Raw genomic sequence first — 24,862 nt, forward strand, 5'->3', positions numbered from 1 at the left:
AAACATCCAATCATCGACATCAATATCGATTCATAAAACCACAAATCAATTATTTTCTCTTTTTCCCATAAATTCTTCAGAAAATAGAATTTTTAGGGCCACATTTTGGTTTCCTTGCAATTTAGAGTTGACATGAATTGAAAAGTAGTACAATGCGATGCATGTTAAGGACACGTCACTCACATACATGAGCTCATTGCGTTGTCTGTTGCTGCAGCCGCCAGTCATGCATGTTATGCTGCACCTTTTTTGTTTTTTGTCTCCTGAGCGTGTCAGGCCCACAACAGCGCAAAGTGGCCATTTTTAAAGCGCATGTCGGAAATCAGCCAATCCAACATGGCGGATTTGCCACGCAACAAATGATGCCCATGCGGATGCGTCCTTCCGGCCGAGTTTGGTCATCGGCACGTTGATGGCCTCGTTACAGTCGAAAGAAAGAGAAAAGTGGAATGTTTGTGACCTGAATGAACGAGTGAAGGTCTTGTGCGTGCAGAGGAGGCCTCCGTGCAGGGTGGAGGATCTCTTCCACGACTTCTGCGATGGATCCAAACTGTTGGACCTGCTGGAGGTGATGAGCGACCAACGCATTGTGAGTCCAAAATGTCGCAAAAAGGCTAACGCCAGCTAGCTAGCGCAAATGCTAACCGGGTCTGCTGGCTGGGTCAGAATCGCGAACGAGGAAGGGGACCGTTCCAGCACAGGAGCAACATCGAGAAAGGCCTGGCCTTCCTCCGACGCAAATCGGTAACTATCAAACGCTGATTGTTGAATGTTGAGCGCCGGAACGATGATCTCATGGTGCTTTCAGATCAAACTGGTCAACATCAACATTCCCGACATCATCGATGGAAAGCCGGCCATCATACTGGGCCTCATCTGGACCATCATCCTGCAGTATCACGTGAGAGCAACGCCGCCGCTCCTTTGTCAAAGTCAACGGCCCGGGTCCCCAAAAATGTTCTGCTTGGCCCGCATCAGACAGAGTGCGCCAAATAAATCCGTCAAATGTCCTCATCTGGCATCGTCCAGCTGTCGCAGATTTCTTGGGGCCTTCTACGGGACCCTTTTCACCAGGACTGTGAAAAAACAAAACAAATCGGAAAATAGCTTTTTTGATTGAAGGGTTGCGAGTGCATGGAATGCTTCCACTTTCAAGTATGTGGACGTAACGCAGGCCAATCCTGGTCCTGCACTTTTGAGAACGCGCCCGTTTCTAAAGATCCCGATCTGAATCGGGCTTCGGCACAGCTTGCTGATATCAATTAGGTGCGTCGGCGGGCGGAAACATCAAAAACCTGCAGGACTCTGGCCCTCCAGGACCAGGACTGACATAACCTATTTTATTGGAGTTACAGTACGGACAGGTTCATGGAAATGCACGTCACATGACAGGAAATAAGTCATTGCGTCATCCCCTCTCAAACCAGGTTAGGGTTCGGGTCATCTCCAATCCAATCCAGAACCGTACCATCTCCAATTCAGTCGTTATCACACCGAATCCAATCGTTCTACTTCCAAATCCAACCGTCTTTGAATGCCTTCGTACTGGAGTGCCCGCCGCCAGTTGCGCGACCTTCCCTGGAGTCTCTCCGGCAAGTCGTGGTCGATTGCAGTCTTGCCTACTTGCTCCAAGCGACTGCCAGGGCAGGGGCGTCCCTGTTCCAGGACGTTTGAAGCATTTTTCACCATGGGGTCTAGTGGTCGCTTCCGGTCTGCCGCCTTCAGGTCCGACTGGAAAGCGTGGCTCGCCGGGTGGTCAGGAGGAAGGCGGAGCACATGACGTGACCAAACCAGCGGGTGTGCCGTTGCGCCGCCAAACCCGCCGGGTTGGGGAATCTCGCAGGTCCATCAAGTCCAAACCCTGCCGCAGTTTGGCTTTAGTCGCGGGAGCTTCAGGTCAACGAGCTCGTCTCTCCACCTGAGACTAAAAGCCAAACTGTTTCAGGATTTGAACTTTCCGGACCGGGATTCCTGCGGCCCACCTTGCTCCTTTCTCTTGCAGGAAAAACCGACCTACTGCGCATGTCCAACTTTTTAAGATAGCGGGAACAATTTCACGCTTGGTTAACTGTACGCGATTTGTCCTGCTCTTCATAAATATCAAAATATAATATTAGTTCTCCATTTTGAATGCCAATATTCCCTTTGCATGATGGAATTTTTGCCTCAGCCGAGTCCGCCCTGTCGACCTCTCCTGACCGACCGGCACTGAAAGTAGCACTGTTGCATGTCCAAAATGGCGGTGCACGGACAGAACCAGGAAGTGTTTGTGTCCCTTGCGCAGATCGAGGAGCTGGCCAGCGGACTTTCCTTCAGCTCGCGCCAGTCGTCCATGGAGTCTCTTGCCAGTCTGGACTCGGGTTCGTCACGGAGCGCCGGCTCGGCCGGCGGCAGTGCGCTCCCCTGTCGGGGCTCGCCGCTCCACGCCCGCTTCAGGGTGTCGGCCAAGAAGGCGCTGATGCTGTGGGTCCGCCAGCAGTGCCACAAGTGCGTATGTCGCCACCGCAATGGTCCGTTGCATCTCCATTTGTGCGCAGCGTGGAGGGGTGTGGGGGTGGGGGTGGGGGGGGGCAACGTTTCTCCTGAGTTCGATTTGTACGTTTTATTGCAAAAAAACGAGATGAGAAGGTTGAAGCTGAGGGAACCAATTTGGGATGGGCAGGGCAGACTTCGGAAAGATGACGTATCGGGCAGAAAACGTTGCGATGGCTGCGGCCCCCTGAACCCCCTAAACGCTGCAAACGTGGGGGTGGAGTTGTGTATGAGGAAGTGAAGCCGTTTGTTTGCTTTCAGGGCAGGATGTTCGGTGAGCGTGAAGGACTTCAAGGGCAGCTGGCGTAGCGGCGTGCTCTTCCTGGCCATCTTGCACGCGCTGCGCCCGGACCTGGTGGACTTGTCCCAGGCGGCCAGCAGAAGCAACAGGCAGAACCTGGACGAGGCCTTCCGATTGGCCGAGCGGGAGCTCAACATCCCGCGGCTGCTGGAGCCCGACGGTGAGGCCGCCGGCAAACTCGCCGAGCAGTTGCACCCCTGACCACAGACGTGGGTCTCAACGCACTTTCCTCCCAAGCAAATCTCAACCCTTCCGACTTGATTTCTAACACTTTTTCTATCAATCATTTGAATAAATCATCAATCGCACATGAGACCCACTTCTCTGGAGATCATCGAACGACGGAGGGCGTGGTCGTCACATGACAGTTCTGCCACGCCGGCTACGCTCAGGAACATCGGCCGATGAGACACGTCACGACTGTCAGTTTGACAGCTTCTGAGGGCAAAACTAGCCAAAGTAAAACCAAAAGCCTTTTTTTGTCTTCAAAACGAAAAACCAAAGGACTCGGACTAGCGAGCAACCTTGTCTTTTGTTGTAGCAAAATCACTTGCGTGTATCTCAACTCAGCAAATACACAAAGTCAGCAATGTCAACAATAACATTTGAGAATATTGGAATCAAAAAGAAAATCAATATTAAGATATTCTATACGAGTTTTTTGATCTCCTTTGACCGCACGTGGATGATAAAAGTGCCATTTGGTGTTGCAGTGGCGCCGTACTTGATGGTGGATGTGCGGCGTAAACGTTGATCTGGCTGGCTGAAAGACGCCGTTGTGTCGTCAGCCGCCTTTCCCGCGGGGCGTCGCAGTGTCGGCTGATCGACCCGCCGCTCGCTGCCTTCTGCACAACATGAAACACTTTCTTGTTTGACTGGTTCACGCCCATTAGCCGCTTGAGCTTCTCACATGGGACGGGGGCGGGCGTTGGGCTTGCGTGCGTGCGCCCAGGGGGCCAAATGTGTCTGCCGCCTCCCGTGGGTGCGCTGAGAGCCAGAACAAGTCGCTGATGGCCGCTTGTGACGATGTGCCCACAGATGTGGACGTCCGCGAGCCCGACGACAAGTCCATCATGACCTACGTGGCGCAGTTCTTGCGCTACTCCAAAGACGCGCCCGTCGTCTCCGAGGAGGACGCCGTGCAGGTCAGCGACCGCTCCTCTTTACCAATCAATGATTGCCGGCAGGAGAACCTTTTTCAAACTGACAGCGACTTCGTTCCGAAGCAACACCTCGGCTCAAATCATTTGGCTACACAAACACTATTTGGTCATGTCATGCAATGCTGACCTTTGACCTGTACTGCTTTTTAAAAAATGGAAATAATGACACAATTGCAAGTGTGATCTCAAAAAAAATCCATCCATTTTGCCTGCCGTTTATTCCTCCTGATAGATGTAAATCCATTTTGCCAACTGGTTTGCTGCACAAAGTGTAACGACATGGGTTGGAGCGCCCGAACGCATCATTTGCTTAGATTTTTTTGCCTGCTCAATATTGTCAAAGGTCAACGCATGTTCCCAAAATGACTCGCTGGCTTCCTCCACACGCTTTGAAGTAAAAAGTAAGCCGGACGACCAATCTGTTCAGATCGTTCCTGATTTGCATCCCTGACAGCCAAACTGTCACTTTGCCGATTAATAATAAATTAGCATAAAGACAAAGACAGACTGGAAAGTTTGACAGGCAACACAGGCGTCCGCCATCTTGTGTTGAAAACAACTGTCCTTCCTTCCTTCCTTCCTTCCTTTCGTTTGTTCGTTCTTTCCTCCCTCCCTCCCTCCCTCACTCCTTCCTTCCTCTCTTCCTTCCTTTTTTCCTTCCTTCCTTCCTTCCTCCCTCCCTTAATTCCTTCTTTCCTTCCTTCCTCCCTCCCTTAATTCCTTCTTTCCTTCTTTCCTCCCTTCCATCCTTCCTCCCTCCCTTCCTTCCTTCCTTTGTTCCTTTGTTCATTCGTTCCTTCCTTCCTCCCTCCTTCCTTCCTTTCATTTGTTCGTTCCTTCCTTCCTTCCTCCCTCCCTCCCTTCCATCCTTCCTCTCTTCCTTCCTTTTTTCCTTCCTTCCTCCCTCCCTTAATTCCTTCTTTCCTTCCTTCCTCCCTTCTATCCTTCCTCCCTCCCTTCCTTCCTTCCTTCTTTTGTCCCTCCCTTCCTTCCTTCCCTATTTCCCTTCCTTCCTTCCTTCCTTCCTTCCTCCCTCCCTCTGCGTCTCGTCTCAGATGGAGTACCTGCGTCCCCCTAAGGCCGCGTCTCCCGTCAGCCTTCCCGTCCACTACACTCCTGCTGTCTCTGCTTGTCCCCTGCGGCAGGTATTTCCCATCATGCTTTGCTTCTTACTGGGGTTGGTGTTTCAGATATGACAATATGGCCGATCTTTTCAAGATATCTATTTTTTAAAATCCTTATAAGATGATTCCTAGCTAAAATATAATTTGTAAGTGATTAATGGCATGAAAGTTTTGAATCTGATGTTGGTCTGTCAAAATGCCACTCGGGGACCAAACCTAACTGTCCCTGTGCAAAAGCAGACAAAATGCTTCCCAAGTTGTGAAAGTTGAGCCGCAGAGTCTCCACCCGGGCGAGGAAAAACTCACACATACAGGGCCTTGTGACGTACGACAGGCGGAAAAAAAGAAGAAGCAAAAACAGCATAAGATTACCCAGAAGGGTCATATGCCAGTCGAGTAGGAGACTGGAAACAAACTTGACTAGCTTATCCATGAACTATTAGCGACAATCGACAATCATTCGCACAAACGCAAAAAGCAAACAAATGAATCCCTCAAAAAACGTCCGCTTGTAATTTTGAAATCTGCCGATTGATATTAAAAGGAAACCAATGTCGACCGATCGAAGGCTGGATCCTGATTTCCGACGAGCGGCCGTCACAAACGAGCGAGCCATGAGGAGCAAGAGAAGAATTGAGAATCCGTTAAGTTGCGGAGACAAAAAGAGCCAAGTGGCGGGTGAATGTCCAACGTTTTTTGTTCCCTGCAGACGAGGCCGGAGCGCAAGTTGCAGGAAGTGTCCCGTTGGCTTGTGCAGGCGTACGAGGAGCTGCTGGAGGGTTGGGACTCCACCCATGACCACAACTACTCCGAGCGCTATCACGTGGGTTGCTCTTTTGTTTTACGGTCCACCACATTTCCTCTCTTGGCTTTTTTTTTGTGCCCGCCGATCTGCGTGCGCGCTTGAATGTCGTTGTGCGCTTTTCAGGTTTTGCAGACCTTTGTGGCGTCCTTTAACGAGCAGCGGCGTCCCATCATGCCTCTGCTGAGCGCCATGAGACAGAGCTCCACGCTGAGTGAGGAGCAGCGAGGCCTCAGGGAGGCCTGGGACGCCCTGGCAGAAAAGGTGGGGACGCTTTCTCGTCATTTTGTGGGCGGCCTCCTCGGTCACGTGGGTTCATCCTGCCCGTCGGCCGCTAACTCTTTCTCGCTTTTGCTACCTGACCTTTCCGTGGGCAACTGGAGACACTTTTGAATCCAACCGCTGTCATGTCGCAGTGATAGAAAGCCGCCATACCACACACCGTCGAGGGCAGGGGTGTCCAAACGTTTTTTGGAGAGATGAAAGTGCGGGGCGGGGGCCGACTGACATTCTTTTTGACATCGAAACACATTTTTTCATTTCAATTGCAAGATCCTTAAACCTGTCTTTGCTTTCATTTGAAACGGGACACATACTGTAACTGGCAATTAAATGTCACTTTTTAATTCAGTCACAGGGAAATATGTATAACAACAATAATAATAATCACCAGTGCAGCGTTCTTTTGAAACATGCCATATGGTTGAAAAAAAAAAAAAAAGGGAAATCAATCCATTATCATTATTAGCAGTTTTTGTTAGACAGCTGGCGAGGAGAGAGGAGAGCAAGTGCCTCTCACAATACTGCACCCTGTAAAGAACCTCTCCTCATCTTCTCCTTTTATTCAACATCGAGGATCAGACTTTGACACCTGCGGTCTAGGACATAGGCGTCAAACTGCAGTCCTCGAAGGCCGCAGTCCTACATGTTTTTCGAGGCGCCCCACCTCATACTCCAATTGAGCTCGTAATGCGGGTCGGCGCTTGCGCAAGCCGTGGCGGCCCTGCCCTGACCGCCGTCCATCCACGTTGCTTCTGTGACAGCTGAGCCAGTACAAGCTGGAGCTGGACGTGAGCCTGCCAGAGCCTCTGGACGCGGTGGCGCGCTGGCTGCTCAAGACGGAAGGCGTTCTGGCCGAGGAGGAAGGCGACCCCCGGGACCATGGCCGGGCCGCCGACCAAGCCAAGGAGAAGCAAGAGCAACTCAAGGTGAAGATTTGCCATTCGGCTCACCCACACTTGGTTTCACAACCGCGGTCCTCGGGGAACACCATCCAGTCTGTTTTCCATGGCTCCCTTCTTCAACACAGGTGTGCCTTGAGGAGATGCCCCAGCAGCTGAAGACTTTGCAGGCCTTTCAAAACCAGGACGTGTACGGAAATCTGCTGGTTCCCATTGAAAAGATGGAGGATCTGAAGAGAAGGTGGGCCTCATCTGGATTCTTTCGGGGCCAATGTCACCTTTCTCTGGTTTTTCATGGCTCCCCGATGGTGACAAATGATCCAATGTGACTTTGTTTTTTGTTTTTTTTGCCGTCCAGGTTGACCAGCGTGAGAGTGAGCGCCAAGTACCACGGCATTAAGCTGGAGTACCGCCAGCACCATCACGTGGTTCTGGATTTGCTGAGCCAGATCAGGACCAAAGTGCGCTTGTGGAAGAGGCCTTACCTGTCCCCAGAGGCGGTCCGGCTTTTGCTGCGCGAGTGGCATGTGGGTTGTCTTCTTTTTCAAATTCTCTTGCTGGCACGTGCAGTACCAGATCGGAAGATCCCCGCTAACCCAGCGATTGGCAAGTTCGGTCCTAGAGAGCCGCAGTCTTGCATGTTTTCGGTGCCTCCTGCCTCCAATCCAGGTGTTTCAAATCATTAGCTCGTCATCACGTTCTGCAGGAGCCTCTCAACTGTGTTCAAGGAGGGAGACATCAAAAACAACCAAAGTTGCCTACCCCTGCGCTAGCCGGTGTTTTGAATTGGAATGTATTTCTTTGAAAGGGACAATGCACATGAATCAACATTTTACAATGTAAACGTGCCCAAGTTAGCTCAGTCAAGCTAGTTTTCATTGGCAGTCCCTTTCGCGGATGTAATAATAGAGAGTCATTCAAATCACAAATCAATTTCCAACAAAATACTATCATATTACACGAGTACAGTGCAGGCCAAACGTTTGGCCACACCTTCTCATTCAATGCATTTGCTTTATTTTCATATTGTCGATTTTCACTGAAGGCATCAAAACTATGACGACAACTAACAAACACGTTTGGAGTGATGGACTTGAAAAGAATCAAATCAATATATCAATAAATAGGCACCTTTTTCTCAGATGACTTTTTATGCACATTCTTGGCATTCTCTCGATGAGCTTTAACAGGTAGTCGACGACCTGAAAGGGTTTTCCAAAAGTCTTGAAGGAGTTCCCACAGGTAAGAATGCAAAAAGAGCAAAGGATGGCGATTTGGAAGAATCCATCATCTAAAACATCTTTTCAGTTAGTTCACCTTTTGTTTTTGTCAAATACGTAACTCCGCATCAGTCCATACATCGTTTTGATGCCTTCAGTGAGAATCTCCAAAGTCGTGAAAATAAAGCAAATGCATTGAATAAGAACGCGTGTCCAAACTTTTGGCCTGTACTGTACAATTCAGTGCAAACAAATCTCTCATTCAACGAGAGAAGTTTTGGCCCGACTTCAGTCACGGTTTGAGTTTTTGTTTTGAAGACACTTGTATTTGTCTCCAATTTAAGTTGAGCGGGGAGAGGGGAGCATTCCAGGGTTGAGTTCCGATAGCAGAAGCTAGACTGTCCAAAAGTTGTCCTAAACTTTGGGAGCTCACAGTCCCCACTTATTGAGGCTCTGGTGGTCGGTCTACGGAAGCTCCGACGCCTCACCACGACACCAGATAACGGTGGTGACACACAGATGTACAAACATTGAAAAAACACTTTCAAGATACTCCAATTCACAACATTTTCAAAGGTCAAAAGCTTGTGTTTTTGAATGATTTCACAATGAGACCCAGCCCATCGGTTTTCTGTCATTCCTTTTCCAAGATTTTCCCCCAGCTATGGATGAAATGTTGCGTTTGTACCTCAGGAGCTGGTGTCCAGTCAGGAAGTTCCTTCTAAGCTGGAAGCCGCTCTCCATAAGGTGAAGCAAGTTTCGGAGAAATACTCGAGCAAGTCTGCTCTCGGTGAGTCTGCTGCCTTGCCAATTTTCAGACTCGCTTGCTCAACGTGCGTCTTTCAGCTGCAGACTACCAGCGCGTTTGTCAACAAGTGACGCAGCTGGAGGAGGACACGGCGGCCGTCCTGGCCCAGGTGGACTCGGCCAAGGGTACCCTGGGACGGGTTCTGAGCGCCTGGGACTCCTACGGCGACGCTTTGAGCTCCATGCAGGCGTGGCTGGAGCAGGCCTCGGCCGGAAGGGGCTGCGGCCCGCCACCCAGGGTATTCGCCGGCGTTGTAGATCATGCTGTACATCCACGTCAAATTATTTTCTTCCAAATAGACGTACCCCTTCCACACACTTTATGAAAGACACTCTGCTAAGTAGTCTTTACTCTCACTCACAGTTCAACTTTTCCGAATGACAAGCAAATCTAAATCAAATCTTAACCAGACAAAAAAAAGCATGGAGACTGAGGTCTCTTTTTCAAAGGTGGTCCCCCCAAGAGGGTGGAGCACGGTCCACACCATCCGCCTCATACATGACTTGCCTGTTTAGCGTAAACCCTCCCCAAAAAGGGCAGCTTTGTAATCCGCCCACGTGTGCCATCTCTTCCCTGTCAACACACCTATGTGGGCCCCATGGGGGTTGGATATGGGCTGGTGAATGGGTCCCAGTTTAATTTCATGGTGGCCCCATGTGACCAAACCCAGATGGGCTCAAGGTGGGCCTCATATGGGCCCTAGCTACAACCCACATGGGTTTGGAATGGCTGGTGAATGGGCCCCAGTTCAAAGTTGACTCCTAAAAAGTGGCTGCTATGACAGGGATTCGAACCAGCGAACCATGGAACCAATGTCAGAAACCCTAACCACTAAGCTATACAGCCACAGCACAAAATGTATGTTTTAAATGCATTCAACGAGAAATTAGCGTATCACTGATGTCCACATTTTAACAGTCCAGTTTTTGGGGAAGTCTCTTTTGTAAGTGAAAATTACTTCCAGTGCCCAAATTCCTTTTCTTCGAATGAAACAGACAAACAGAATTATTCCTTTTCCAACTCCTGGAGCTTGAAGTACTTGTTGAGGTGGCAAAATGTTGCCAGTTGGCAGACTTCCTTTAATTGGCTCGATGGGGGAGGGGTTTTCCCATTTCATTTCGGAATGCTGTGCAGTGCTTTTTTCTAGCTTTGAATATGAATCTTGTGCTATTAAATGTGTATAAAATGGCCATTAATAGTCCAAATAATACATAATAATACATATCGTCACCCTCTTAAAATAATTACCTATGTCATTTTTTCTCCCCCCAAATTATAATTTTTTGCCTAATGATGCAAATGGTTCAATTTGTGTTTCCTGAAAAATATGAATACAAATGACTTAGGCGATGATTTTAAGGTGTCAATATTAAGTTGAAATATAGATTTTTTTGTGAGCATTTTCTTTTCCAAAAGAAAATCTTACTTGTAATGAAATATATAGGCCAGGTAGTAAGCCTTCTCGCGCATGCTGTTATTGTGCAAAATTTGAATATTTTGGAGTGAAGCCCAGCCAGAGCCCACTTATTGCCCACACTTAGTTTCTCCCATCTACTGCCCAAGTGGGGCCCAACAACGAAGCCCACTCCAAGCCCACGCCCAGCCAAAGTGCTGCCCATATGGGCCCCAACTGTACATATTCGCTGGGTTGGAATGGAAATGATGGGTTTTCCAACATGTGTTTGCAACTTGAAGGTGACGTCGGAGAGCGTGGCCGAGTGGGGGTCTCGACAGGCTCACCTCAACGAGGTGGCAAGCTTCCTGATGGAGGTCAGCGACCCGCAGACCAGCGGCGGCCTGGAGGAGGAGCTGCTCAAGCTCAACGTGGACTGGGCGGAGTTTGTCCACTCAAACACTTTGGTAGGTTTTCACGTCTTGTTGACGACAATTTTAAGAAGAGTGTTGGCAGATGCTCAACTTTTTGGGAAAGGCGACTCCACTTACGGCAAACTTTTCCATGAGGCTGTTTGTGTGTTTGTGTGTTTTCAAGGATAGCGCGGCAGACTCCGACAACGACATCCAGACCGGACCACAAAAACTTCAAGCTCTTGTCAAGGAGGCCACACTTCTTCTCCAAACGCCTGTCAAGACAAGCGCAGCTCCTTTACGCACCTGCAGGAAAAGAATCCAGGTAAGACAACAATTGACATTGCCCCACAATTTTGGACTTGCACATTTGCAACTATTTTGGTTGCTCCTCCATTATTTGCTGGAAAACCTAACGTTGGCTGTTTTTGTGACAATCATGTAGTTTTTTTTTTTTTTTTTTTTTAATCGTAGCCTTGTGAAGGCCTTTGAGACTCCCTCCAACCAACATCCGTCCGTCCGTCTGTCTATGCATCCATCCATCTATATGGTGTAGCTATATGAAAAGCAGACCAGCATCCGTCCATCCATTTTCTGGACCTCACATCCTCTTTTGATACCAATCAATTTGACGCCATCTTGTGGCATCTTGGGATCAAGGAATTATAAAAGCTGCATTTCAATAAAAGTAGTGCTGTGTTTTTTGCAATATTGCGGCATTGGAGTGAGTTGAGAAGCCTTATTTTGACAAAAGGAGTGCTTTGCTGCCACAACTTTCGCGGAGCGTTCCCCCCCCCCCCCCCCCCCCCCATGTACCTGTACTAGCTGCACAAGCACCATAACAAGGGTAACAACAAAGCTTTAATATGGTGAGGTCACTTTGATGATGCTTATGAATGATACGAGCAACACAAAAAGTGGGCTATTTTCTCGATATAACAATAAATGTGAAGCCACATTATGATGTAAATATATTAGCAGCGTCTTCTGTAATTAAATGTGCCAACATAACAAGGCACCACAGAACAAATCTAAAGTGCATGAGTAACTCACTCACCATAGCGCTAAATGAAGTGCCGCATCATGTGTCAAGAGTCTGCCGTAAACAGAGAGAATCTGATCACTTTTCAAAATAAAATATTTGTAAGCCTCGGCTAATCCATTAACTGCAAGTACGGTAAGTTTTTCTTGATTCTTTCAACTGTGGTTGGGGACTACTGCTGTAGTGTACACCAGCACAAAAAAAATAATAAAATAAATAATAATGCTAACAGAAACATTTTCACATACCCCTAGCGGTTCACCTGTCAACTGCGATGGACTTGTTGGGCACTCTTGGTGCACTCTAGAAGTTGACTCACTTGGTTTACCAATTAGAAAGCTGGCTTACAATCAGCGTCTCACATAATTTGGCTATTTGCGACCCTATCCCCCGCCGATGGATTTAAGAAACATGGTTTGTTCAGCTTTTGATTAGAATCACGACTTGCCATCAAGGGTTTGCGTTTTGTCCTTCAGTTACTGCTGAGGAAGGTGAAGGAAGAGGATCTGGAGGCTCTTGATTCATCTCCAGAATGTTCCGTGGATGAGTTACAGGACCTGAAGATGAACACATCTGAAGTAAGCCATCGCGTTGTCAGCCTGAATTCAAGCCATCGCACACCTGAGCTGAAAGTGATATCAGAGATCTGAGATCCAAAGCGCAACCTGAAGGGCATGCATGTGCTTGAACCAGGTGAAGAAGACCCTGTGCCAGGCAGAGCAGGTGTGTGCAGAATTACAGCGCAGCATTTCGGGTCTGGACAGTCGCTTGGCCGAGCTCCTGCACTGGGAGACGGAGGCCAGGGAGATGTACCAACTACTGAGGGCTGCAGAGCGACAGCAGCAGCGAGGCCAGGACCCCAGGGCTCGGGTGAGACCATCTTCTGAGCGTGCCGCGACGGGACTTCTCTGGCGCCGCCACTTGAGTCAGTGGATTCCGTCTCTCTATTCCTGCAGGTCCTGATCTCTCGTGGGCTTCAGCTGGAGGGTCAGGTGGTGACGGAGGAGCAAGACCTTCAGGTGCTGATTCTGAGCAGTCAGGAGAGCTCGCCCATTCGCTACCTACAGACCGCCGTCATGCACGAACGAGTGCGAGCGGCACTATCACAGTCACAGGTCAGTCGTATTTGTCGTCTTCTTGCTCTTTATTTTGAATGCTTCTTGGCAAAAAGAGACTGGAGATGCTTAACTCATTTTCTCCCCAAAACATATAACTATGTTCTATTTTAAATGTTACCATGCTCCCGTAGATGTATTTATACGTTTTTTTTTTTTTTAGCTAGAGCATACAGAAGGTTTTGATGTAGCCTCAGCTGAAGAGAATGCTTGATGCAATGGTAGTTATTACAAAAACGGCCAGCAGGTGGCAGCAGAGCATACAAGATCAACCAGGGCCATGATGCAAAGAGCTTTTTTCCCTGCTGTTTTAAAAAAAATTGTGAATAATGATGAAACTTAGCTATATATTTTTTATATATTATTATAATATTTTTTTCCTGATGAAAGAAGAGACTCTAATCTTTCTTTTTGTAGCTTTTATGTTTTTATAGCAAAAGAAGACAATATTCTGTGGGCCTTGCAATATCAGTCAAAGTGAAGGGGGTTGCTTCCGTGAAAATGGCTGAAAGTGAATGAGTTAAATGATGTCAGTCCCACGGGCGCGTGTGTAAAAATGTTTCCCTTCTTGAAGGTTTGCCCATTTTTGTACGATTCCAGGAGGCAGTCGGGATGCTGAGCAGTTTGGGAGCAAGGAGAGACGGAAGCAGGAGTCCCACGGGTGGGCCTCCGTCCAAAGTCTTTATCCAAGCCGAAAGCGCACCCCATCAAGTGTGGCCATCGAACGCACCGCCGCCAACCCAGGAGTCGCCGGCATCCCTGGTGGCATCGCATCCATCTCCAGAAACATTTGTGCCGAACGAAGTGCGGGAGGAATACGCAGAAGAAATAATTACTTTTCCGGAGCAGCATCTAGAGGTTGAAACCAAACTCCTGCATAAAACGCCGGCACGAAAGGAACCGCTCCATCCACAAGAACTCCAATACAGAAAGGCCCAGGCCGTGAAGAATCGACCCTGGCTAAAAAAAAACGCACAGGGGGACATTCAAAGTACAAAGAAAGATTCTGTTCAAGAACCACTTGAGGCTCCGCAACCACAGGCCGAAAAGGATGTCATGGGATATATTAAGGAACCTGTAGAAAACCCCGGAGCCCGGTCCAAACTCCGAGACAAGTCCGCCGCACAGGCAACAGCGCAGAAAGAACGAGCACAGCAAATTCAAAATCAGCAACAGGGAGTGCAAGCAGTTGTAGTGGCGCAACATGAGGAAAACTGCCAGAAAAAGGCCAGTCCAAAAGTTCTGCCTCTTGAGCAAAGTCAGCCAGCAGCTCACATCCTTGTTCAGCTCCAACTTCCCGCACATGGCCAAGTTGGAGCTCAAGGGGTGACTTGGGCTCAAGTCAGGCCAACATCTCCCAGGCGGGACCCAATTCTCATTCAGGTCCCTTGTCATCCGCAGTCACGGCCAACCTCCTCTGAAGCACCAGCGCAGGCCCAGCACAGCTGCACATCTCAGCAGACAACATACCCGATGACAAGTCTTACTCAGCCAAACACGCCTGAACAGAAAGCACAAACGCTTTCTCCAACACAAAGCCACGCCCACTTTGGGTCTGGATCTGAACAGTCACTGGACCTCTCCCAAGCCAAACCTGAACCTTTGCTCAAGGTTCAAGCCAATGCTGCGCCAAGGCCCCAGTCTGAAAACCAGGCACAAAAAAATATTCCCCATCAAACCCATCCACATCCAAAGTACCCGACTCCGATGCCTCAGCCCCAAAGCAGTCCTGCGTCCATGATGCAGGCCCAAACGCCATCCCAGGTACAGACACGAGCTCAAAGGTTCGCTCAGCCCATGGCTCAGTCTCAAGCAGAGCCCAAAGCAACGGCTCACAGCCACCCTCCTTCAAAGGTCCAGTCTCAAAAGTATACGGAGGCAGTCACCAAAACCGGAACTCTGGCCCAGATTCAAAGCTCAGTTCAAGCAACGTCAGATGATTCCATGCCTTATCAGCAGGCGGCGTCAACGCCAGCTCATTTTCATCCGCCACCTCAAACACAAGCCAAACTTCATCCACGTCTCACACTACCCTTGACTGAAGGTCAGCCTCAAGTACATCCTGTGACGCAATATCGCACCCAATCTCAGCCAGCTGGGCAGTGTCCAGACCAACCTCACGCATGGGCCCAGGTTTGCAGCTCATCCTCCATGGCAATGCGACCTCAGGCTTCAGCGCAACCTCACTTTCACCCCCAGCCCAACTCGCAGACGCAGCCCCCGTCACAGCAGTGGGCTCCTGTGCTGGAGCCGCAAATTAAAGATGTGGTCAGGCAAAGGCAGCACGTTCCCCAAGCATTCCCTCAGCCAACATTTGAAGCTCCACAAGCAGCACAATGGGCCCAGGCTGGTCACCCACAAAGATCTGAAATGGGGCACCCTGCCGGGCCACAATCCCATAATCAGCCTCAGATGCAGCTGCACTCTCACACCCAAGTCCAGGCTCACGCATTGTTCCAAATGCAAGCCCACCATGTGGCTGTGATGCAGACGCAGGAAGGCCACGCTCAGCAACAGATGCGGATGCAGGCACCCCAAAGTGTCCAAAGCCACGGCCCTTTTCTCCCGGCTCAGAACAATCCACATGTTGAGTGGCCTAACATGCAAGCTCGGTTACCTTGGCAACTAAACCAAGCCAGCCTTCTTCGCTGTCCGGCTCAGCCTCAACTTCAGCCACAGCCCCAACCTCCCCTTCAGACGCAAGTCATTGTGCAGCCACAGGTTCAGTTGAAGCCTCAGCCACAGCAGCCGCCACAGCAATATAGTTGGCTGGCTCAAACACCAAAGCTGCCCCGGGCTCCTGCTCCTTCAGTGCCAGCATATACACATCAAGTACAACCAGGTGCCAAGAGTCACTCACTGCCGCAAAACGAACCTGAACCACACGCTGTATGCCAACTTCAAATTCAAACTCAATCCCGACCACAATATAAAGCTGAAAGCTGGGAAGCACCTCAGCCCAAATTTCAGTCACCAAACCAACCTGAGGTTTTGACACTAGTGCAGTGCATGCCTGAGCAGTTAACTAGTCAGCCATGTCCTCAATCCAACACTGAATTCCAACCACCTAAACCTGAACTCCAGTTTACTCTTCAGCACAAAGTTCCAACAGCGACCCAAGGCAGTGCTTTATCCGTGTCCAAGCCTTCACTTAAAACCAGCTTGCCTCAAATGATTACTCAGCAACCAGTCAAACCTGCATCACGGCCACCGGAACTTCCTGATTCCCAGTCGCCAATGCAGGCGAGCCTCCAGGTTCCGCAGTTCCAAGCTCCAAGTCACCCAAAACAGCCCATAGCTGTTCTCAAGTCGGTGGATTCCATCTGTGCGCTGCCTCAAGCCCAGGCAGACGTCTGCACGGCACCGCCAGCCCTGGCCCAGGCTCCACCGCAAGCCTATTCCGAGGCCTACGCCAAGGCCCAGGCTTTGGCTCGAAATGGCTTTGAGGAGGCAAAGCACTGCCTGCAGGAACACATCCTGGAGGCCATCAGCGACCAACGTCTGGCAGCCGAGCAAACGGCAGTGACAAATGTAAGTGGGATTTTTTGCCGACATGGTGCTGCTGTTACTTTGACTCTGTCAGCTGACCAAAGCCTCGGCTCGTTTGTAGACTCGGAGGACCCTGGATCCAGACTTGCTGGAGGAATTCCTGAGAGCAGCCAAAGGCATGGAGGCCTTCTGCGCACCTCCGCAGCTCAGGGACATGGAGCTGTTTACGCAGTCGGTCAGGTCCCAGTGGGAGGTCGGATTTTGTTTTTTGAAATTGTGCATCAGTTGAACCCATTTGCATCCAGTGCCCTACAGGCGACCTGAAATATGCTTGTCACCGTCCGTCAGGCTTGCTTCTCCTCCGAGGGCAACTCGGCCCAAGCATGCCGGCAAGCGGAGGCTTTAAAAGAGCTGTGCGACATGCTGAGTCCGGAGGACGCCCACCGGCTGGCCCACACTCAGCTGAGGGAGTGTGAAAGCAGCCTGGCTGCCATCCAGCGCCAATTCAGCGGAGACCAAGATGCGCCGCTGCCCGAATCCAGGTGACGCGGCCGGCCGAGGTCACTCAGGCGGCAGACACCTTTTTTCTCCAATTTTCAAATGACATTTGATGTTTGACAGGCTTCCTGATGTCTTCATGGTGGAGCAGACGCCAACCGTGGAAAGCGCGCCTCTCGGCAAACCTCCAATCCCAACGGAGGTATCACAGCAGCCATTGAAAGCAGACAGTAACTGTCACCGTGAAGCTTTTTGTCCTTCAGCAAGCATCCACGCATGTGCTTTGCAGGTTTCGCAAAGCAAACCCAAGACAGCAAATGCCGAACAAATGGCGAAACATCACTCGTCTGCCGATGACGACGGCAACAAGAAGGAGGCTTTAGAGAAGTAAATGGAGCGATGATGCTAATACAATGCTTGAAATTAGCTTTGCCGTCATCCGTCCTGTTTGTGTTTACAGATATGAACTTTACAAGAAGTCTCTGCAGGTCCAGTTGTCTAAAAACGAACAGAGCATCAGAGACGTTTCCTCAGGCTCTGTGACTCTAAAGGATCTTCACACCCGACTACAGGAAATCCAGGTACCATGATGGCAGAGCGCAGGATTTGCACGATTAAAAACAAACTGGCAATCGACATTTCTTCTCTCTTAGTTCCTGAGGCAGGACACAGAGTCTTTGTGGTTTGAGTTTATAAACCAGTGCTCCCAACTGAGTGGAGACGCTGGTCTCGAGCTGGAGAAATCGGATCTTCAGGACCGGTGGCAGGCCCAGCAGTCAAACCTTCAGAGGAGAGGCAGTTCACTGGGTGCCGCCCTCAGGCAGATTGACTCCACCGAGAACCACATGGTGGACTTCACAGACCGCCTGGACCGTTTCCTGAGGCAACCCAAAGACGTCACGGCCTTTTCACTGGCCGACACAAACATCCTGAAAGACATCAAGGTCCAGTGTCCACCATGGAAGAAGTCGGTCACTCTGTAACAGATTCTAAAATGTCAACTTGTTCCCCCATCAGGAACTCGTTGAAAACATCCAGAGTGAACTGGATCAGCTGGCCCGCCTGGAGCCAGAATCCAGCAACCTGGATCCCAGAGACTGCCTGCCTCTCTCCCGGGAGGTGGAAGCCCACAGAAGCAGCCTGGATCAGCTCGGCCAACAAGTTCGCAAAAGCGAGGCGGCTGCTCGTGCTTTGGACCGCTTTCTCATGTCCCTCCGCACGGTAGAGGAGGACATCGCCGGCGCGCAAGCTCCCCCTTGCAGGGATGCGGCCAAACTGGCTCTGATCAGGCAAAGTGTGGACAGTCTGAAAGACAAGGCCCCGCAGCTGGATGTTCTCCTCCAGGGGGCCCGGCTGACGGTCACTAGGAACGGTTCTCCTGCCTCCTGCCTGGACATGGTCGGCGTCCTGCTCAGTGAGCTGAAAGAGGCGGACGGCAGACTGGTGGGCCAACAGCGGAGCCTCCGGAGAGACACTCACAGCCGGTCTTTGGGCTTGAGAAAGAGGGTCCTGCTGGGGGAGCTGAGAAAGCTTCAGGACGCCATCCAATCACAAGGCCTGACAGAGGCCAGCGTGCCGGCCGTACAACACAGGTGGGTCCTTTGTCCCTTTAGCAGCACCACAATGCTAACAAAGATTTCCTGTTAAACTATCACATCTCACCTTAGGCTTCGGGCTCTGTCTGATTTGGAGGGCCAGCTGCAGACTCACAACTCCGAGATCCAAAGTCTCAAGGAGCTTCCTGAGTCTCAAGGAGAAAGTCAAAACCTCATGGAGGAGCTGGAGACGGAGTACAACCAGACTCAAACATCTTTGAAAGACAGGTACGTTGACGTCCCGTTCTTGCCTGATCCGGCGACTCGTCTGTGGCGCCTTACGTCAGTGTTTCTCAACCTTTTTGGAGCCACGGCACACTTTTTTCATTGAAAAAAATCTCCAGGCACACCAGCCATAGAAAATGTAAAACAAAACAAAAATCCTAACTTGACTAAAATGGCTTAGGTGTTTCATTTTTTAACCTTTGTATTATATATATTGTAGATCATTGAACAAGTTCACATAACTTGGAAAAAGCGCAAATCATTTCTTAAAATCAAAAGTGCAAATATTCTTACAGGTGCGTTATGCACAGTATAATCAAACAATATAAAATAAATTGCCAATACTAAGAAATGTGCCGTGCTTAATTCTATCTTGGTCAACTTCATTGCTATAACTACTACTGCATTCCATTTCCACTTCCACTTGATCTCTCTGAAAAACATACTTTTGTACACTTTCAATTAAGTATGGTGAAATACCTTCACATTATAATTCTACCCATTTAAAGACATGTTTAATGATTGATTTATGTCAAAACTGACCAACTCTCGGCTCAAGATGCATCATTTTACAATTTCACATGAAAATGTTATGCACACAGTTTCTCACCCTAATTCATTCGGTGCTCCTAACTCGCCTCCGTGAGTGTGATTTGCCGAGACCGCATATTCCTGTCAATACTTTTTACGTATACGCTAGCGTCTAAAGTTGTGGTGTTTGGACAAAGTTGTGTGCAAGTGCGATTTCGGGGATTCTTGAGTTACTCAACAACGCCACACTATTTGCGGATAGAAATTAATTTGGTGTTACCAATTAGGTGGAATTGGCCAATTTCCCACGGCACATCAGACAGTATCTTAGTGTGGTTGAGAAGCTGTGCCTTAAGTCACGGTGTCTCGCAGGAAGCAGAGGTGCGGCATCCTGATTGAACTTCTCAAGAAGTGCCAGAGTCGTCGCAGTCATCTGAGCGGCGCCGTGCTGAGAGCTGAGCAGGCCGTGAGCGAGCAGGCCTCCTACATGGGCAAAGACAACCTTGAGAGGATTCGAACCAAGGTGAGCAGGAAAGATTGTGACGGCCGGACCGGCGCACCCGGCCGGGCTCCCTTGAGTTCCTTCTGCAGTCTTCAAGAAGTGACTGCACACTGCACAGTCAACTTCGCGGAGTAAATTTGACTCTAAAAAGACTATATTCGGCCCCATTGTAAACAGTCAACTTTTACACTTGGAAGAGGGTCAAATACAAAAAAAAATAACTGTGAAACCCTCAAGGGTTGAGGAGCGATCTTACAACCTTCAGCATGGAAGCCAGTCACTCTACCACTTGAGCTATGCTCGACTTATTGTTAGCTAACAAAATGCTGATGCGTCCCAAAGGCAGAGGTGGGTAGGGTAGCCAAAAATTGTACTCAAGTAAGAGTAGTGTTACTTCAAAAATAATATCACTCGAGTAAAAGTAAAAAGTACAAGTAAAAAAAGTATTTGCTGAAAAGTAACCGCTTGAACATGAAGTCTTATTTATTAATTTTTTTAAAACAATGTCATCAGGCAAAATTATGTGCAAATGCTGGCATCTTCAGATGACAATATAAAATAAAAAAATAACTTTTTGAGCTTGTTGTATTCTAACTTCTGCCATGATGCTAACAGCGGGCATGCACAATGAGCTGTGTCCTCTTTTCTTTCTTTTTTGCTTGTTTCAGAGCTCACTGACCGACTTACAACTGAATTGTTTGATTGTGGCTAATATGCGAAGATGACGCTCCCTCCAAAAGTGAATTGTGGCGCGCAAGGGGAAGGGGAGGGGGGGTTCGGGGGTTGAACGGGTCTCTGTAAAGACTCGGTTCCCATCGTCACATTGAAGAGCCGTTCAAAAGACTTGATTGGTTCGTGAACGTCACATCACTCGTGTCTGCGCATCCACTAAATATGCTTCTTTGACTTGCTCGTCTTCTTTCTTTTTCCTGCTAGTTGATTGGTAGACGTTACTTGAACTTTCATGAAGTTGTCGTCTGTCTGCGTGCGTGCTGGCGATCACTAATCATGCAAACGACTGAATAGGGAATGTAGAGAGAGGCTGTAACAGTTGTTTTGTGTGTGTGTGAATATTTGACTTTCTTCTGAGTATAAAGTTTAGACTGGGACGGAATCTAGTCTTTTTCATTGTCAAATTGACTCTACAAAACGGATTGCGTGGCTTTGTCCAGGTGGAGGACATTAAGAAGGAGCTGAGCGGCCTGAGTGAGCAGCTGGATGAGCTGAGGGCCGTTTGCAAGCAGCTGCAGTGTCATCTCAACAAGTTCCCCGACTGCAGCGATGCGCCGTTTCAAGCCGAAGCTGACACACTGATGGACGCCTGGCTGGATGTGAGAGCTTGCTTGGACTCCCGGAATCCACCGCAATCGTGTCAAGAGCTCACGCTGTCAATTTGTGTCCCCGCGCAGGTGACGGAGAAGGTAGACGCTTACGCGGACAACCTTGGCGTGGCCTTGGAGCTGTGGGAAAAGGAGTTGATGCTTGGCGGAGAGATTGAGGGCTGGGCGGCCTCCAAGCTGGCTTCGTTTGCAGAGGGCCACCCCTTCCACAACCGGCAGCAGGTCTTGGACATGAAGGTGAGCTTCAAAGGTGTGCAACAGGCATTCACTAACCTGCTCGAAAAGATGAAAGCGTGCGAATGATTTGAATACGTAGGCCGAGATCCAGACGTACCAGGAGAACATGGAACATTTCCACAAGAAGGCTGAGGAGATCCGGGAAATGCTTCAGAGTCAAGAGGCTCCACTGGAGCTGCAAGTGAGTCCGAGCACTTTGAAAATGTTTGATGCAGGACGAACGCTGGAACCGCAAACATCTCCCTTGCTCGGCTTCCAGGTGACGGAGACCCAGTTGAGGAAGAGGATGGAGCAGGTGAAGGAGCTGTTTGCCGACTGCACTGACGTCTTTGAAGAGCTGATGGTGGTAAAGAAGCATCTGGCCCAAAAGATTGAGCACTGCCTGTCGGCTGTCGACAACATTCACTGCTCTGTCCGTGAGGTCCGAGCCTCGGAACCAAAGATGGAGACCCAGTTGCAGGTACGCAGCTGTCAAGGGACCTCGCGCCACCTGTCAGACGTCACGGTTCGCCGCGTGCATTCGGAGATGGACGCGTCGGCAAATTTTAGCGGTCAGCGGCCGGGCAACTCGTCCGGCATCGTCGGTCCGGCATTATTGCAAGCCGAACTCGGTCGGAATCATCCGTCCGTCATTGCTACATTTCACCAATCCGTCAGGCGTCAATCCGTTCCGATACCTCTCGTGTGTGTTTTTTGTTCCGCTGTCCTTTTGTCTACGTGTATTTTTTTTTTTTTATAGATCCGATATCGATACCGGAAGTGTTTTATTTTTATTATTTAGTTATATTTCAATACACAAAGCTGAAAAAAAAGACACACACACATCTGTGCTGCCGCTGTGCTCACACCGATGGGGGCGCACACACATCTTCAGTTCAATCAAATGCTTACCAATTCCATCTGTCACCTTGTCACCTTGACCTTCACCCTGATATATATATATATATATATATATATATATATATATAATTTTTTTTTAAGAACCCTTAATACAACATAGTTGTGATTTTACACTCAACCACATTCACCATCATCATTGATGCAGACAATGGCGCCGCCATGCTTCCATGTTGTAGAGCAAATGAATTTTCACTTGATCCAATCCCATTTCCCGCTGGTTCGTCAAGTGCTTTTTGTATGGTTTGGCTGCAGGGTTTGTGCGATGAGCTGCAGGCGCAAGAGGAGCAGGCTGAGTCGGTGCTGAGCGAGATGGCTCTTGTGTCCAGCGTGGCCAGCCCGGCGGTGCTGGAGGATCTGTCGGTGGATTGCCGGCGACTGACGGACGCCATGGTGCGTGCCAAAGACGCCATCGGCCTCAAGAGGGACGAGAAGAACAAAGGCCTGGCCAAGGTCATCCAAGGTCAGTCCACGTGTCTGCTCCGTCGTTTCCCGAAATGGTTTCTCTGCTGGCGCCAAAACAAAGTTCAGCTCCGGTTGAAACTCGATTTCCCTTTATCGATAGTTGGTTGGAGTCAGGGTTCCAAATGAACTTTTTGGATCCAAAGTTTACCAGCCAATCAGAATTTGCACCAAGCATTTGTTGCCAGTGACGAGTTCATTTTATTATTTGATGAATATTGTACAAAGAAAAATGTAGACATAAAGGTCGAGCAAAGAATCAGCAGAGGCCTTTCTTCAACAAAAGGTGAGCCACCACATCAGCTGAGCACATTCAGGTGCTCCGGAGAGGCTCTCACTTTGTTGATTCAGCTGAATGATCCTTTTGTCTTGTCTTGTCCAGATGAGAGGCAGTCTTTTGATGACTGGTTCCAGGACCTGCAGCTGGCCGTCAACGAGTGCTTCGAAAACCCCGAGAGCAGCGCGCATGTGGAAACGTCGTTACGAAGGCTGAATGTGAGCGTGCGAGCCGCGAGGACGGCGTGGCGTTGGCTAAGGCTCCTCACGGTTTGCCCCGCTTCTCTCAGGGCTTCCTGAAGACCGACGATGCCGAGCGCCGTCTGGAGCAGCTAAGGGAACATCTGGAAGGAGGACGGCCGCAATTGGACCCTCAGGAGCTGCGTGAGCTCGACCTTTGGCTGAAGGAACGGCAGGGGGAGGCGCGTGCCTTCAAGACGCACTGTCTCAACAGGCGCCAGCAAATGGAGGCTCTCAGTCGGGACTTGAGCAGGTAAAGTTCAGACTGCCGCCAAGTCTTCCAAAGAGGACGCGACCAAGCTGATGTTTGCCGCCTGTGCAGTCTGCAGACGCGGCATGACGCATTGCAAGCTTGGCTGCGGGGCAAAGAGGAGCTGAGCGCAGCACCTGGCGCGGCCAAGGGTCTCCTCCGGGACCTCCAGTGCGAGAGGTGAGCGCTTGCGTTTGGCAGGACGGCACGTGTGCCCCCCAGTGGTCATTCGATGGGCTTTGAAATTGACTTGAATTAATTCAAGGCAATTTTGCAGCTGATTTTCAGAGCTGCTCCAAAACAGCTTTCAAAGTTTTGGGCTGGCGTCGGCTGTGTATCCCACGAGGGTCCAGGCCTCCCGCCACTCGGCACTCAGAAGCAAAACAAGAGCAAGCGAGCGTTTTTTAGTTGAGGATCAATAACGTTGCGCTCTAAATTGAAATTGTCTTGATTGACCACAGCGAAATGGTCTGATTGTAGTTACAAATGCTTTAGTTGCACCAAAGCTCTCCACTGGCATCCAATTTTCCCACACCCACCATTTCTCCCTTACTTTTATTATTAGGGCCCAGGCAGCGGCTGTGCCGCTGCAAGGTCCCATTGTTTCTGAAGGAATTCTTCTTCTTCTTATTCTTTCGAAACGATCACATTTTTGAGAAACTTAACATGAACGAAAATTCACCAAACTTTACAAGCTGCTCGCAGCTGTAGTTATTTTATATATATATATATATATATATATATATATATATATATATATATATATATATATATATATATCCATAAACTTCTTTTAAAGCCTAATTTTTTTTTAATCCACAGGCACTTTAGGCTTTAAAAGAAGTTTATGGATGCCAAAACCCCTCCATTTGACTTCAGGAAGTTTTATTTTCTAGATGACAATTTCCACCTGCTGTTTTGTTGACGCCATTAAACACAGCACAGGTGCTTTAGGCCATAACGGCTCAAATGAGCCTTGCAGGTTTATCACTCATCATTGTCAAACATCATTTTTGAGGACACGGCGCCACTGAGATAGACCGATTACTATGGGGCGAGGCGGTTCTCTGTGCCGCCTTTGAAGGATGGCAATGAGAAATTTGCCTTTGGCCCTGAAATTCAAAAGCTATCACATGGCACGCTGAATCTGGTCCGTGAACGTAGCTTGCTTTTTGCTCAGGGCTCGTTGAAAGCCATTTGGAGGAAAAAGCAACATTGGCAGGCTT

At 49.3% G+C, this 24,862-nt stretch overlaps 1 protein-coding gene across 1 annotated transcript in view; it reads left to right on the plus strand.

Annotated features, from left to right (window-relative positions):
* The window catches only part of syne2b (spectrin repeat containing, nuclear envelope 2b), a 91,413-nt gene that overhangs the window by 4,502 nt on the left and 62,049 nt on the right, over positions 1-24,862 (plus strand). The window contains exons 3-38 of the mRNA XM_086095147.1: positions 494-589; positions 667-744; positions 809-901; positions 2,285-2,487; positions 2,794-2,993; positions 3,872-3,978; positions 5,830-5,943; positions 6,049-6,186; positions 6,966-7,130; positions 7,232-7,344; positions 7,462-7,630; positions 9,017-9,113; positions 9,170-9,369; positions 10,827-10,991; positions 11,122-11,262; positions 12,456-12,557; positions 12,673-12,849; positions 12,936-13,094; positions 13,695-16,625; positions 16,705-16,836; positions 16,932-17,125; positions 17,205-17,283; positions 17,371-17,468; positions 17,542-17,662; positions 17,735-18,025; positions 18,099-18,673; positions 18,749-18,904; positions 19,805-19,955; positions 21,107-21,265; positions 21,344-21,511; positions 21,591-21,692; positions 21,771-21,971; positions 22,664-22,871; positions 23,253-23,365; positions 23,437-23,639; positions 23,709-23,816. Of these exons, the coding sequence (XP_085951273.1) occupies positions 494-589; positions 667-744; positions 809-901; positions 2,285-2,487; positions 2,794-2,993; positions 3,872-3,978; positions 5,830-5,943; positions 6,049-6,186; positions 6,966-7,130; positions 7,232-7,344; positions 7,462-7,630; positions 9,017-9,113; positions 9,170-9,369; positions 10,827-10,991; positions 11,122-11,262; positions 12,456-12,557; positions 12,673-12,849; positions 12,936-13,094; positions 13,695-16,625; positions 16,705-16,836; positions 16,932-17,125; positions 17,205-17,283; positions 17,371-17,468; positions 17,542-17,662; positions 17,735-18,025; positions 18,099-18,673; positions 18,749-18,904; positions 19,805-19,955; positions 21,107-21,265; positions 21,344-21,511; positions 21,591-21,692; positions 21,771-21,971; positions 22,664-22,871; positions 23,253-23,365; positions 23,437-23,639; positions 23,709-23,816 (8,507 nt within the window). The remainder of the gene's footprint in view (positions 1-493; positions 590-666; positions 745-808; positions 902-2,284; positions 2,488-2,793; positions 2,994-3,871; positions 3,979-5,829; positions 5,944-6,048; positions 6,187-6,965; positions 7,131-7,231; positions 7,345-7,461; positions 7,631-9,016; positions 9,114-9,169; positions 9,370-10,826; positions 10,992-11,121; positions 11,263-12,455; positions 12,558-12,672; positions 12,850-12,935; positions 13,095-13,694; positions 16,626-16,704; positions 16,837-16,931; positions 17,126-17,204; positions 17,284-17,370; positions 17,469-17,541; positions 17,663-17,734; positions 18,026-18,098; positions 18,674-18,748; positions 18,905-19,804; positions 19,956-21,106; positions 21,266-21,343; positions 21,512-21,590; positions 21,693-21,770; positions 21,972-22,663; positions 22,872-23,252; positions 23,366-23,436; positions 23,640-23,708; positions 23,817-24,862) is intronic.

Source organism: Leptonotus elevatus, chromosome 14 (assembly GCF_054856555.1).
Source record: "Leptonotus elevatus isolate MCC_2025b chromosome 14, RoL_Lele_1.0, whole genome shotgun sequence".
NCBI classification, from domain to species: domain Eukaryota; kingdom Metazoa; phylum Chordata; class Actinopteri; order Syngnathiformes; family Syngnathidae; genus Leptonotus; species Leptonotus elevatus.